General features: G+C 39.9%; 1 protein-coding gene across 1 annotated transcript in view; it reads left to right on the top strand.

Moving 5' to 3' along the window:
* CCDC60 (coiled-coil domain containing 60) overlaps positions 1–2,936 on the top strand; it is a 65,314-nt gene extending 62,378 nt beyond the window's left edge. Inside the window, exons 13-14 of the mRNA XM_052796736.1 lie at positions 132–321; positions 2,327–2,936. Coding sequence (XP_052652696.1) covers positions 132–321; positions 2,327–2,425 — 289 coding nt within the window. The 3' untranslated portion in view covers positions 2,426–2,936. The remainder of the gene's footprint in view (positions 1–131; positions 322–2,326) is intronic.
* The last annotated feature ends 13,297 nt before the right edge of the window (positions 2,937–16,233 follow it).

Below are 16,233 nucleotides of genomic sequence, written 5' to 3'. Positions count from 1 at the left end.
GAGCCATTTTTCCATGGAAGTTACGGAGGTGGTGAAGTGGGAGAAATGCCAGGCAAATCCAGAGTTATTAATCAGATAAGCATTTGTTCCCATGGCTTCTCTTTTATTGCTGTTCTTCTTTCTGCTAAAAGGTTTCCTGTATTGCTTGCCAGACTCCCGGAGTCTGTGAAGAGTGACCATTATGTACAGAAAATCTTAAAGAAACTAGAAAAATATGGCAAGACTCCTGACTTGAAAATTCATCCAGACACCTTTCTTAAGGCTCTGGCTGATCTACAGGTGTGGGAGCTGTGTTCTCCAGAAATTGCTGCAGCTGTGGAGGTGAGATGAGGGTGGGGAGAGCAGGCACATATGGGTGAAATTCATGCAATGGAAAGTTACCAGATGAAATCATTTAGGATCTCACTAAATGAAGATGCTACTATTCACCTTTCACAAGGCACTCTGAATGCCTCAGAAGAAAGATGTTATGACAAGCATTGGATTATTAATCAGTATCATTTTATTATTATGTCATTGTTGATTTATTTACCATCACAGTGAAAGTGACATCTGTCATAAATTGTTAGGACACTTGAAGAGAAATGTTAACTTGTGCCCTGGAAAGACCCGTCATTCCCAGTAGTTACATCCATGAGCTATTCAAGTAATGTTACATCACTGATCCAGGAATTCTGCAGATATCTTTGTTTTGCTTTAGCAACATTAACATCTGCTTCTTAAGTTCTTAAGTTGGGCTCAACTCTTGTAGTTCTAGAAGCAATTGGCAGAAGAGGAAGGACACAAGAAAGGGAAGAGAATACATTTAGAATCTATACCACTATGTAGTCTAACCAGGTAACTAACTTAGAAAAAATGGCAATGGTGCCACCTTGTGTTTTTTGTTCTCATGGCAGTTATTTGCCCTAATCTGCAAGACCAACAGATATCTCTGAGAGGCAGCAGGTTACTGTGCATCTTACACATATTGAGTGTTACCATGCCTTACAAAGGCAAAGGTTTAGCACCCAACATGTCAAGGTCAGACAACCTGTATTTTCTTGATGTCTGTCGTGGTTTAACCCCAGCCAGCAACTAAACACCACGCAGCCGCTCACTCACTCCCCCCCCACCCAGTGGGATGGGGGAGAAAATTGGGAAAAGAAGCAAAACCCGTGGGTTGAGATAAGAACGGTTTAATAGAACAGAAAAGAAGAAACTAATAATGATAATGATAACACTAATAAAATGACAACAGCAATAATGAAAGGATTGGAATGTACAAATGATACGCAGTGCAATTGCTCACCACCCGCCGACCGACACCCAGCCAGTCCCCCGAGCGGCGAATCCCTGCCCCCCACTTCCCCGTTTCTGTACTGGATGGGACGTCACATGGTATGGAATACACCGTTGGCCAGTTTGGGTCAGGTGCCCTGGCTGTGTCCTGTGCCAACTCCTTGTGCCCCTCCAGCTTTCTCACTGGCTGGGCATGAGAAGCTGAAAAATCCTTGACATTAGTCTAAACACTACTGAGCAACAACTGAAAACATCAGTGTTATCAACATTCTTCGCTCTGAACTCAAAACATAGCACTGTACCAGCTACTAGGAAGACAGTTAACTCTATCCCAGCTGAAACCAGGACAATGTCTTATAAAAATAGCCATTTTGTCTTGTGCACTAATTTGCATAGTCATAACCAGAGAGGCAGCCTTGCCTTAATGTTCAATATATGTCTCTGTTGCTTGCTGGGTTCAGATCTATTTCTTTGCTGTTTCCATTCTGTTCCCTTTGCATTTTGATCCCTCATATTAGTGCAATAGTAATAGAGAAAAACATGTGAGCACAGCTGAATCTCCTATCTATTTATTTATACGTCTTTCAAAAATAGCCACAAAGGAAGGAGGACCTTGGTGCTCCTTCTGATGAACAGATAAAGGAAACTGTCACATTTTAGGAGGAAGAAGAGCATCATTGAATATGACCTGGCTGATACTGACAGAGATTCCAGATGAAGTTCTTATTTAACTTCAAGTTGCTTTAATGTATGTACTGCAATGGTAGGTAGAAGACAGCTGCCAGTTTAAAACACAAAGACTTGACTTGGAAGGATTCAGGTTATAAATTGCAATAAAGATTGTCAAGTTTTCCTTTTAATTCATTTTAGAGCATATTCAGCTGCTCTGAAAGTTGCATTAAAAATGTTTTGGTGATAAAAAGCACTGTACTAACTGTTTGCAAAAGCTATTACATTTGTTCTGTTGTCACAATGGTCAAATTTTCCCACGTTATCTCTCTCTTACACATAAATCAAAAGCTCAGGAAAGAACCTTTTTCTGTTTCAGTTTGTACGTGAAAGTATTGTGCAGATGCCAGAAGACGATTTCAGCGAGTGGTTTCAGACAAGAGTAGACCCCCTCAGTGCACAGTCCTCCACCTTTTAATCAACCAACCAGATGAGATGGTTTTCCAGCTACAGCTGTCTTCAAGCAGAAAACTACTGCCTGTTGAGATCTGCCTCAAGGAAGAGTAGGGAAGGGGAGCTGACTTCAGGAAGTCCCACTGACCACTCTTGCACAAATGAAATTTGTCCCTCTACAGTGCTCTGCTGGCTGTAGTCAGCCACAGAAAATAAAAGCTAAATACTGTTGCTCCTTCCTGTATGATGTCTTGGACAGACCATCAAATTTCAATCTCATCTAACCATGTAGAATGAAGACTGAGTTTCTGATGACAGGTCGGGTCATTTCTTCAGACATTCCTCTAACAATACCTATAGTATAACAAGCCATCTACTCATTATGGATATACTGATTTCCATATCTAAATGACATTGTCTCTCTTTGCTCTTCATTTTAGTTCTCCTTTATAAAAAATACCCCAAGCACAGGGTAGTTGTAAGCTTTAAGACAATTTTTTTTTTGCATTAATTCTTTTTGTAATTCAGATGTTTTATTTTTGCATTGAGTTTATTCTGTAGTTATTTTGTGATTATAGATTAATTCTTGCTTTATTAAAATCAATATTGAAAACCCAAGCATCCTTAGATGCATTTCCCAGGTTTTCACCTGAAGATATGTTTTCCCCTGATTACCTTAGCATATGTTTGCCATTACTCTGCTGGGTAGGACAGTAGAATGACACCCCTGAACTCGCAGACAGTGATAAATACATGACCTTTGTGAACCTGTCTGGGCTTAACTGTGTATTTCATGGTGGGTCATAATTGCTGGGTGATGAAATCAGTGACCCAGCGACCTTCTAAGCTGATGATCTTAATGAGCTGCTTACCTGCCTGTCAAAGCTTCCAGAAGACCCGTTGGGGAGAAATGCTGTTGATCCTTCAGCTGCAATAAGGGGAAACAATGCCAGCTTAGGGTCTAGGTGAGTACAGTGACCCCTGAGGTGTAATATGTTATTGATTAATGGCCTTATTTTGTCCCCTCCTCATTATCAAGAGATAAATGTTTTTCAAGGAAAAGAGCCAAGAACACAGATTTCTATGACTTGCAGCCATCAAAGTAAGCTCTTGAAGTTCTGTTGCGCTCCCACTTTTTTCATTCTGTATATGGCAGTGATAAGCTAGCATTTGTACAGGTAGTGAAGCCGTATTTTCCCCTGTCCATGCTTTTCTTTCCCTCCATCTCAAAATCCAGTGGCAAACTTCCCTCAAAAACTCTGTAGGACTGTTCTACTGCCCAGTGAAATTGGTGGCAGTGCTTCCGCCAGGTGAACAGGATGAGGTCCAATTCTGACCTGTGATACCTCAACTCCACTGGTCACTGTATTCTTCTGTTTCTTTTAACTTCCTTGCAGCCCTCCATGAGTTTTGAGAAACCCCAATTCTGCTGTTCTTTTGGCATCATTTCACCATGATCTGAGTCAAGTTTCATTGTCAGTGTGGTTGCGTTAACCCTATGGCAAACAAAAAGAAATCTTAATTTAGCAGCTTGGGAGCTCCTGGTTGAACTGTGGTTACACAAGATGAAACCTTCATCTTGGTCTTTCCTCACTATACGGAACGGCAGATACAAGGTGGTGAGTTTTCCTTACATATAAGAAATGGAAACAAAGAGGCTTGTCCTCAGCTGGAGTACATGAGCCATGCTGCTGAAATCAAAACTTTATACCAGCTGAGCATGTGACCTAATGTGTCTGCCTGCATGTAAGATGAGATGATTGTGCCAAATGTAATTAGCTAATGTCTGAGCAGCTCTTTGAGCTCCCAAAGCAGGATGCCAATGCTGAATGTTAGGAGTCTCTAATGTTTTTGTGGGATTATGAAATATCTTATGTATGTTTTCATTTGACAGTGGCTCTTTTCTCTCCTATTGGCACCAGGTAACAAAAGGGACTCCTCCTCAAAAAAGAAAATAGATCGTCTTTTCTCCTCCTCCAGCACCAGCCTAATGAAAAATTTTCTGCCTCTCTTACTCTGAGGTGGAGAACAGCTCCTCTGGAGCAAAACAGCAGCTTCCCTTTTCCTGCTTCCTGACAAACTTACAGTTTCCTCAGGCAAGATCCTCAACTCTGCTCAAGTCTTTGTCTGCCAATTTGAAGGACTGAAACAATACAAAGAGGTTAGAGGTCCATACCCAGATAAAAGAAGACTTGGGCTTTTTAAACTTTGGGGTTTTTTTCCTGCAGATATCTTGGATTCTCCCAAATACTTCTGTGAACAATCTCACAATCTTCGACTCACCGTTTCAATAAACCCTTGTGACGTAGGTTCAAAGTAACCTATTTAATACATTGGAGATGGATGCACCAAGAGTCCAAGCAATTTGCTAAAAGTCAACAGAGCATGTGGTAGAGCTGCGTCAATTAGTGTTCTGTCCGCTCATCCTTCCTCCCTTTCTGTTCTGGTCCTTTACAATTTCAGCTAATGGGCCAGCCATTCACAAATTCCAGTAGCCAAAACAAACCATGCAAGCTTGGGCTGGTCACTTGCTTCATGCACTGGAGGGATGTTTCGGGGATTCAGACACTGAACTCTCAGAGAATCTTGATCCTGTTTCCTGATGTGTTCCCAGTGTCGTCTAAACCCCACCCTCCTCAGATTACACCTCCGTGAAACTGAAATAAGAACATTTTCCTGGGTCTCACTAGTAGCAGGGCAGAAAGTTACTGTTGCATGAGAATTGCTTGGATATTAGGCTGACAAGTGTTACAGGAGAACTCATCAATTAAAACAGTAAGTAATGCCTTTTTCACCATTTACCCTTCCGCTTCACAATGGTTCTGAAATTGTCAACTCTACGTTCTTTTCATAGGTAAGATTTCACCATGGTAGAAAAGAAGCCAACTGTCCTATTATATCAACAACAATACTCCCACTGTGTTTTATATTGGAGATAAAAAGCAGCATCTTATAAATAGGGATTATAAAATAAACATCTCTATCTTTCTTGGAGATAGGCTGTTTTATTGTAAATAAATGTCACAGTCATTGTGGGGGTATTCAGAAATCAGGGAACGTCTTTCTAATTGGTATTTCAGCTTTATGTATCACTACTCTATTCTGCTGTCTTGTAAATTAATGGCACCATGCCAGCATGTTAAAGAGATGCAACTATATTTGGCCTCACACATTAATAACAGCAATTCTTTTTGCTAAGTTTTAATAAATACCACTGTTGTAGCGTTGCAGAAGATAAAAGCTCAGGCTAACAAACCCCAGGATATTTGGGACCAGGTCCAGCTCCTATGAAGGTCATTGGAGAGGTTCTTATTGACCATGCTGAGTATTGATTACTGTAAAATCAGAATAGGTTGTTATGACAAGGGCAACGACTGATCTTGTAACCAGCAGCTCGATCTTTTATTCAAGGCACTAACTGAGAGTTTGTAGCCATACTTTTTGCTATGCAGCAAGCCTACACAAAGCAAAATAAAAATACGTTTCCCAGTAGGAAAGCTGACCAACCACCAAGAGAAAGTGATCAAAGAGAAAAAAAAAAATGTGACAGAAGGAATACAGCTGGGAAGAATTCTCAGGAAATTATAGTTGGGATATCTATCTCTGGTGAGATTTCTTCTCGTGTGCCTAAAAGCAGCTTCCAAAGAAGGATGAGTGCTGGACTTGTACCAAGGGCATGACGTCATTGATGTGGACACCAAATGTATATGTAGATAGGACTGTTCTTTATCCACTGTCTGGAGTGCAATGAGCGAAAGTAAAGCTTAATCTTTCCCACTTTGGCTGGAACTGAATTGTACCTTTGAAAGTAATAGAAGGCTCTGTATCAGGGAAGATTACCTTAGCCAGCCCACCAGGCTTATCATCTACAGAAGCTGGAAGAAGAGTTTTTGGAAGCAGACATCTTCCCCTCTCTATTTCTGTTATAACCACACAAGGGTTGGCATGGCTTGTTCCATCCCACCCCTCAGTTCTCCTGGGTAGGAAATGTAATTTCCTCCCGTTTCTAAATTTGGGGCCCTGTATTTGGGTGGTTATATTTTCTTTAGCAAAACCTCAGCTTCCTTGATTTAACTGACTACTGGCTGAAAGGAATCAATGTCTAAGCTCGTTCTGAAAAGATCATAAACAGCTGATTATGAGAAGCTGGGAGGACATACCAAGGCCTGAAACACCCTGAAATTGCCCTGTTTCTTGTACTCTTCTTAATCATCTGTTATCAGCCAATGTCAAAGATGGAATGTAGATGCATTTTGGTCTACCTGATGCTTGTGTTTTATGACAAAATTGGAGAGGGACGGAAAAGTTGAGACTGTTGGGTAACAGTCCAACATACCAGTGTCATTATAGCATGTTTGAAGTTGTATTTATCTATTCATCAGGGTAACACGAGGCAGAAAGGATATTCATTCAGGAGTCCTTTCAACAGTGAGAAGCAAGGAATGCTCTTTTGCTGCTATGCCAGAAGGGCAGGGAAACAGCAGCATTCATCCCATTGAACCAGCCACCAAGTTCCATGTTTTGAGGATGTCACCACAGCTGACTATTTGCAGTAAGTGACTATTTCCATACTAAAGTGTGGTCTTAAGGAATAAAAGGCAGATCCTAGATTATTCTGCAGTCAAGAAGGGAAATAAAGGGCGTATTCCACTGGAAGGGAAAGAATTTGCTCTTGCACGAAGCAGAGCAACCTCAAAGCTAACTCTTTCCCATCAGAATATGCCTTCTAAAGGAGCTGGCATGCTATAGCTATGCAAATCTTCAGTCTAAAGCCTGATATCAGCCCCACACAATTATCTTGTTTTCAATAGTGTCAGTCCTGATTAACAATGGCAGTTTTCAAGATTCTGATTTTCCATTGTTGAACTGGACTTTTGCAGTGCACTTTACAGGGGTAGGATTAGACCCTAAAGTAGGGAAAGGCTGAAAATGAAAGCCTTTTCTCTTTGTTGACATGTCTTTCCTTTTTTTTTCCTGGCAAATGGTTGTTTCTTTCCTATGTGATTTATATAGCTTTTTATTAGGGTGGCTATATTTTAGTACATTACATTGTAAATTACACCCAACTACACATGATGGATTTAGTCATTGTGCTATAAATTGTAGTGGATTCTTAAAAGAACTCATCATGGTTGACAACTGGGGCATCTAATTTATTTCTAGTGCCATATTACTGTAACAGTCATCAAAACATTGTCTTGCACAGATAGTTTATTAGAACATTTCTCAGAATATTCTAACAAATACTTGCCTTTAAGAGGCTGTTTCCTACCTATGGTTCTTCAAACCATGCTCACAAAGTAGGGCAGACTGCAGCTAAGGACATACGTATGGTCTGTAACGAAAACTTGGCACAAAAAGTGTGGAGAGAAGACTACGATGTCTAACTGTTCCCATTTGTTGTAGGGAAAGAGGAGGAACAGTGACCCATATAATCTAAGTGGCTGAGATAAAAATGACAAAAAAGCAAGCTTTTGCTCTTAAAAAAAAAATAGACTTGATTACTGCAGACTTGTAAAAAGAATCCAGGACATAAGCAAGGACTGAATATTGTTCAACTTTTTTAAATGCCGTCTCCAAATTCCACAGGAGAATTACCAGATTTTCTCATGCACAAAGTATAAAAAGAAAATACTGGAATTATTAAACAAAACAATCGTTTAGTATGGAAATTCTGTGGGGATGAGCAATGGGTGATCAGACTCCTCAGTCATAGGCAGGGAACATTAGCTAGCTAGTCATTCTCTACAGTTACAAGCCCCCTCTGTAGGTAAAGGGGATGAGAAGCCCTTCACCCACACAAATCCAGAATCTAGAAGTACCTACACCCACACAAATTAGTGTAGGTACTCTGGATTCTGGTCATTTCTGGAGAAGCAGTTTTCTTGCTGTTAGCTATAAAGGGGGCTAAGAGAAATCACCTGGCTAGACGTATATGCCTAAAGCTCAGTTTTCTGAGTAGCCCTCCAAGGAGCATTTTTTCTGTGATCGTACTGCATCTGGATTTTTGACAGCCATGGAGCATAGCATGGCAATTCTGTCCCAAAAAAGAAAGTTTGCATATTTATCAGTCTGATGTGCTGGTGTCTGCCCAATCAGTAACTTTATCTGTACTGCAACCTGACATCATGGGACAAAAGTGAACACTGAGTTTATACATTTGAACAGGTTTTTTGGAATTGTGATAAATGTAATGTATAAATTAGGAGAAAGAATAATGTCCTGTTATGTCTACATCCAGGTTATTTCCTGGTGGGTTTCATATCCCAGAAACAGTGTTTCCGTTGCTTTTTTCCCATTAAATGATCTCCTGAGTTAAATAGTTAAACGAGTTCTGGGCCATGTTCACCAGTGCACTCTAGGCCACTGCAATTACATTGAAATAAAGCTGAAGTGGCATTGATCAGTCAGATCCAAATTTGATGACTGTTCTAATTACTGTATTTGGGAATCCTTAATAAAAGAGGAGTACATGTGTATATGTATGAGAGAAGGAGAGATGTTTCCTATGGGATGCTACACAATGGAAAAGTGCTAAGTATATTAATTATTTATAGAACAATTAGTATTCAGCTTATCCCACAAGTTCAGATCTGAGTCCAGGTCCAAACTTTCCCTAATGGGTGCATTTAGCCTTTTGATTCAAGCCATACCCTACTTGTAAGTAACATAAGTGGCCTAGTCCAGCCACAGAACAATACGTGTAGCCATGCCTGTGTTTTTCTCTTGTTTGTATTGTGTGAAGCTGGAGCTGATCCAGAGAAGTCTATGAAGAGATTCCAGACTGAGTGTGGGGTGAGTGAGAACTAATTAAATTCATTGTCTGTATCAAATGCCTTAATTAATAGAATATGAAATAATCTTAAATAATCCTGAAACTTTCATAAACATTTGAATTTATGAAAATTATTCAAAACAGCAATTTTCAGTTATTTGCTAGTACGAATTAGTTTGAAATTTCTTTGATGATACAAATACCACTCAAGTTGGCAAAATTGTTCAAATTCTTAAACAGGTCTGTTATAAATACTTTCAGGAACTCCTAGAAAATAAATGTTCATTAATATTTCCAAAAGGCTGAATTTACAGCACTGCGTTGCACAGCCACATCTGAAATGAATTCTCATAGCAGGAAATCTGAAAAATTAGGTGTCCAGTTTAAAAGAAGGAAAAATATAACTGAGAAGGTGTCTGCTATTAAACCCCCTAGTAGTAACTATTCCTAGAAGAAACCAGGTAAAATTAGATTTAACGTAGTATAGGCTGCCCACACACAGTGATAGAGAAAGAAATATGTTTTCCTTATGATGTATTTTAAATAAATGCTACATCAACATTGTTTTTAATTAGATTACATAAATGATATTGTCCACCAGAAACTAGCACTGGAACCTCAGTGTGTGATAACATTCTTAGCAGATGAAGGTCTAAATTTGAAAAACACTATGCTTCTCAGCTGTAGAAAAGTTTCAAAACATAATCAGTCTATTTTAATATATTCCAAATAAATCCAACTAAACTGCTAATATATCAGTCCCTTGCAAAACACGAGCAGAGCACAATCAAACTTACATAAGTATATCTAGGAGTTTTAATAACTGCTAACTCTGAGCAGCAAATCCAAACATGAGTTCAGTCAGGCATTAAGTACACACTAAGATCCGTGGGTTTTTTTCAGAAAAAAAGTCTCACGATTGCCAATGTGTAAGGAAGAGGGCAGGGTGAGAGCTGGAGTCAAAGCAGTTACGTCAACACCAGCAATTAAGTTAATGCCAACAGAGTGTGTGCACCACTGGGTACCTCCCTGAATATTATCTCTCTCTGCTGAAAAAGCATGTCCCAGTCCCTGATCAGACAAACTTAACAGTACAATGATGCTTTTTGGTCTTTGCCTAGCTGTCAAATAGCAGGTGCCAACCAACACATAAGGTACTGGCTGCACCCAGTCATCCTGTCATCCAGATCGGCCCATAGCAACCAGGGACAAGCCTACCTGAGGAATAGCCACCTGGCCCAAGAATAAAGGTAGTGAGGCCATGTAGGACATGTATGCTAGACTCCTTTGCTAGAGGAGAGGCTTGGATGTTCTTTTTGCAAGGGCGCTCAGCCTCTGCAACTGCTTCTATTCAGCACAGCCTAAATTTTCTAGCTATTCAGGCATGCTACAGAAGGCAGCTGCTAAGAACACTTCTTAGCATGGTAATGGACTCAAAATGTGCTTTAGAAGTGACTTATAAGCAAAATTTCTGCCTGGGATTCATCTCCCCTAACTTTTAATCCTAAGGCATGCAAGCTCACTTCGGGTGCGTTCTTCTCCACACAGATTCTAAAGGAAATTTGACTTGCTGAGCTGTGATGCTGTTTTCAGGTGGTTAAAGTGAGGTAAGATAAATTCTGCCATTTCGGTGCTACAAAGGGACGGCTACAACAGACTGTCTTGTCAGTCACAAGGAGAAAAACTTCCAAGAACTTGAACTCATTTGCAGGGAAATGGAACACCGAGATAAAACAAGGGCTCCTCACAGCAACAACGCAGGTCACCCACAGCGCTCAGCAGATGCCCATTGCTGTCTGAGCTGGTGTAACAGATCCTTTGATGTTGATATGTGACTAAATCAGACAGGTCAGAAGCCAGGAGATAGAATGGAAAAGGATAGATCATGAAAAATATATAAAGACATCTTCACATGTGTTTAAGCACTAGCAGGTTTGCACAGTCAACTTATTTATTGGCTTCAAATTACGATAGTACTTCAGGAAATTATCAGTGAATGCAAAAACAATCTCAGACTATGAAGGAAACTTTCATTTTTATCTGAACATTTCCCTGTTCACATATTTATTTACCATTAATAATTTACCAAAGTTAACAGCTCATCGTGGACCTTTGATGTTTGCAAAGCCACAGCCCACAGTTATAGTTGACAATGAAAAACAAGAGTATACAGCTGCAAGGCTAAAATTGCGAAGTTATGTTTAAACTAAGAAAGGCATTTCTTTCACAATACCTATTACAGCATCAGTGTACACTAATTCCAGTGGTAGAATAATGCATCAGCCCCACAGACACTGCTGACTCAGTAATACCCACAGAAATACAGTAGCAAAAAGAGTCCTGATCCATCATTTTTAAGAAAGGGAACATGCATCCTTCCAGCCATTACACTTTCTACTATTTAATATGCCACATATTAAACTCTGTCCACTTCAAAAGCAAGAAAAATGAGACATGGCCTTGTTGTGCCCTAACTGGTTCTATACTAGAAGAAATAATGACAGTGACATGAACAGACTTAGGGAAAGCTCTATATTGATTCTTGAAGTACAATGTAATGCAAATATATGCAAGTTGGCAAAAAAAAAAAGCCAACAGGAATTTAGCTTTTGATTCCTGAATGTTATCATTTATTTATGCCAGAGGGTTAAAGGGCAGGTAGACCTCTTTATTCAACATTTGTGCCATGCACGGATATTGACTCTTATCTGTTTCTCCTGGAAAAGAAATAATTTTCAGACAAGTTGTCTCTGTCTCTTTATAAGTCCACCTACTACTGTGCCTTCCATGAGAAACCACCATCAAAATTATTCTTGTAACTCCTTGACTACAGTATTCAGTTAAATAATACAGCAGCTCCCTATCTTAGGAAAAGTATAACTGTGTGAATATTTAATATGTATGAAAACCAGTAAAGTGTACCTATCTGATTCAACCTCATAAATTAATAATACCTTTGCTAGGCTCCCACTGAATCAACTGGAATTTAAGGGCCCTCGAGTAAGCTTAGTTTCTGTCTCCTGGATAAAGGGATTTTAGTTTGTCATTACCCAGCACTGTCTGAATGGAATTTATGAACATTCTGTGATCCTGTCAACAGAGAAACTTACATCAGAGCTAGGAACAACTGTCTTTATGATAGCTTATTACAACAATTTCCTTTGTGTAATGTTGACAAAGAGTTTGATCAAAAAATTGATTTTCAATCAATAATAATAATAAACGATAAGTATCAGTAAGCAGCCTTAAGCAGCCTCCCAAATCTCTCCCTTCTCATTTCTTTTCATGTTTAAGTAAGTTTAGTGCTTTCAACATGCCTGTACAAATTGCTTCCATCTGCAAGTTCCACTATTCAAACAACATAATTACCCAAACAGCAGCTAGGAGATACCAAAACATCTAAAACCAAAAGCATAATGGCTACTTCCCAAAGCCTGCCAGGGAAGGTACTACCTGTACCTTCATGGTACAGCTGTGTTGGGGTCAACACAATGAATTACAATAGATTTCTTTCTTTTTGCACTTCTTGGAAGTGTAGTAGTCCTGCATTCCTTAGTCCTGCTTAGTCATCTGCTGTACCTGTTTTAGTCATTAATATAATCTCCATTTTTATCCAAATTTTCTGTTGGTTAATAGTATATTCACTGCCATCACACTGAGGCTACTTGTTTATTCCTTATTCTGAGTTACTTTATTCCTTGTTCTGAGTCTAGGATGAAATGTCACACTCTCATAAACATTCTGTATTTGTAATAAGTTTCCTAGGAGCCAACCAAATAAGATTAGAAAGTATTACCTGAAGATCAATAACAATGAGGGCAAGCTCTTCTCTTACATCTCACCCCATTCAGGGTTTTTCTGCAACTTCTATTCAACTCTAACTGTAATGTAGAATCAAAACTACTGCTTCTCTCTTAGTGATAAGCAGCAGGCACAGAGTTCTGGTCCAAAACTTGAAAACCCCAAACTGAAACTGTGGAGGTATTTGGGTTTAAGGCCTAAAAAAAAAAATAAAAATAATGTTTTCTGCAGCTGAAGTTCAGGCAGAAGTAAAAAAGACAGTTCACCTCAGTTCACTATAAATAGAGGCTTCTAAGCAAAGACCTATGAGTGCAAAGCAAATTTGGCCACTGAAATGTTCAAAATGTACAAAAGAAAGGACTGATTTAGCAGTAAGCCTGCAAAGAGGAAAAGCTGCAGACCCTGGAGACACTGGTTCATTTGGCATTGCTGACTGGGAACAGATAGGGAGTCATTTCCCTCCAATAGCTGCTTGGGTGACACAAATTTCTTTATAACTTGCTAGCAACAAGAACCAATAATGCAGTTCTGTCTTTGTTCTTCATAGCCACAGTCTCCGAGTTTGTGAAGTGTTGCTAAATGGCCTGACAATCATGAGAATGAACAGCAAGCAGAGAAGGGATGTTCCCACATACTTGTCAAGACCAGAATGACCAGATACAGAATTGTCTTTAAAAATAAAAGGGTGGATTAGTCCTCCTCTGCTCCCATGTAGAAGAATACTTCTGTACAAGCGGTTATTAAAACAAGCTGAAATACTACTTTTTGGAATATGGGAGGCCCCCATCCAATCTCATGTGTCCCATCTCCAGGTGATCCCCCTTTTGGGGGAGAGTCAGAGCATTGAGCTACATGACAGAAGTAGCAGCCCTGCTGTGTATACATAGCCTTAATCCCCATGGGCTTGCTTGTTCCTTTGTAAAACAGGGACTGTTTTTGCTATCATGAGATACTGTGATGAAGCATATGAAGAATTTTAAAGTACTGTGCAATGGATACAGTATGAGAATTTTAGATATTGAATTACTTCCAGTTTATAGTTTTCTCTTCCCTTGGGATTACAAGGTAGCCAGGTTTACTGTTCTCTCAGGAAGGATAAAGTATGGCTAAATGTTAGAAAGTGCTTGGGAGGATTTTTTGTTCAGTTAAGTAGAACTCAGCTTGGAGCCTTACATGGCCATCGACTGTTACTGTGACCTCCTTCCCTGAAAGCTGTTTTTAAGTCTGGGTGGAGAAAGGTTCCTGTGAACATCTTGTCTGCTGTATTTGGAAAGGCTTGAGTCCATGATCTAGCCAGAGAACAACAGTTCTTTGGAAAAGTGTAAAAGTGTTGCTCACAGGTCTCCTTTATTATTTCTATAGTCCTTTTTTCAGCTTAATAAACCAGAAGGGTTTGAAACAGAGGCAATGATAGGCAGCTGTGTGATCATACTGAGAAATAACAGATAGATTGTTTTACAAAGACACTGTTTGCATTACTGTCAGGTTCCTCTGTTGGGCACACTGCACACTCTTAAAAATTTTCAGTTGCTCTCTTTTTTTCTAAGAGTAGTTGGGGAAGCGCAATGTGCTCATTTTTGCCATAGGATAGCAGAGCGTGTGATCTGAAATTAGGTTTGTTGAACATCACCAGCTCTGCTGCATAGGGATTGACTGTGCTAATCACAGTCCCATATAAGGCCAGTTTGGTGACACATAGCCGCATTGTTCCAGCAAGAACTGTGATCTGGAAATGCCTCCCTGACCTTACACCGAGGGAGGCTAGGGAAGCCTAGCCCATCTGACTGGTCTCTCAGGCCAGTACAAGGTCCCACCAGCTCCTTCTGGCGTGACTCTACACTTGAGAAGAGTTCATAGTGCTCAGGATTTGCAGAGACTCTGCTCTTTTAGTGCTGTGGAGAACCAAGGAGGAAGCTCCTTGTATCATGTTGTCTGGACACATATGTTAATACCAAACAACCTCTGAGCGTTAAACTACCATTTTTTATCTTTATGTGGACTTTGACTTGTGTGTGCAGACGCTAGAACTTCTTTCCAGAACCACGGCAAGCCATGAACATGCCTTTGAGGAGAGTCCTACCAGCCAGCAATACAGCCAAGTGTGGTGGAGAGACCATATTCTGCTTTACAACAAATCCTGCTGTCAAGCTATAGCACCCTCTGAAATCAGGGGAGGAAGACCTTTAAAAAAAAAATCTTGAAACTGTCATATCTCTAGCCCATCTGCTTTGCCCATCATGATAAGCAATTTATCCAGTATCTTGCCTTACTCATATCACTGGGAAAATCTCTGCTCTGTACAGAGTGATCAGTTTCTTTTTCAAGACTCAGCTTGAAGTGCAAGGCTGTAAGCAAGAATATTGGGTACTCTGACTCATTCTTTTGGAGGACTATTTTTATGATTGTTCTCCATGGAACTACATCTTAAAACTCTCAGTTAATGTTCTTAAATAATTTTCACAGGTTTCTGCTGAGCCATATCAGCACAGTGGTTCTTCCCTCTGAGGTAAGAACCTTTCCCAGGTTCAACTACCCTCCACCACTGCAGTCTGTGAAACCAAACTATTGGCTGAATACCTCCTTCTTTTTCTTTACCTCAGTAAGTGGCTACAAGACAGTGCCATTTAAAATTTAATCAATCTTGTCCTAACAGGATATACTTCTTGGATTTTAACCCATCTTCTACATAAAACAAACTACTAAATTCAGCTACAATAACTGCCTCATGACAGAACCATCTCAAGAACCTCTTAATGAGCTCTCATTATCACAAATTGCCCCTGAATATCTATAATATCTTTTATCGCTCCACACATCTCACCACTTCCTGTCTCCTGCTTTTTTTACAATCCATTAGCATCCCTTAGCAGCCTCATTTGAACAATTAAACTTTACTGTTTCTAGAAACACACAAGGAACCCCAGGTTCTACTATTAGGTCTGTGTCTTTGAGAGACCTGGGAAGGGATTAACATGGTCCGATTTAACAGAGTCCAGATTCCTCCTACGGTTCATGATCCTCAGTGAAACACTTAGTGCAGGTTGTTGGCCTGATGTGACTGATAACCCCACCAGTCTCTGAATCGCCCTCTTGGAGGCCCCCCATAAAGGCACTTAAACTCAGTGTCTGATGTTAGACAGTAAGAATCTACATCCTATCCTCATACTGCAATTTCAAGTCTCCCTGGCTAATCTCTGCACATTTTCCTTCTCTGTAGAGTTGATGTGCCAGCAGCTTTTTGTTGTGCGTGTTTATGT

This window comes from Harpia harpyja, chromosome 9 (assembly GCF_026419915.1).
Source record: "Harpia harpyja isolate bHarHar1 chromosome 9, bHarHar1 primary haplotype, whole genome shotgun sequence".
NCBI classification, from domain to species: domain Eukaryota; kingdom Metazoa; phylum Chordata; class Aves; order Accipitriformes; family Accipitridae; genus Harpia; species Harpia harpyja.
Note: the sequence above shows the minus strand (reverse complement) of the source record. Positions and strands in the feature narration are given on the sequence as shown.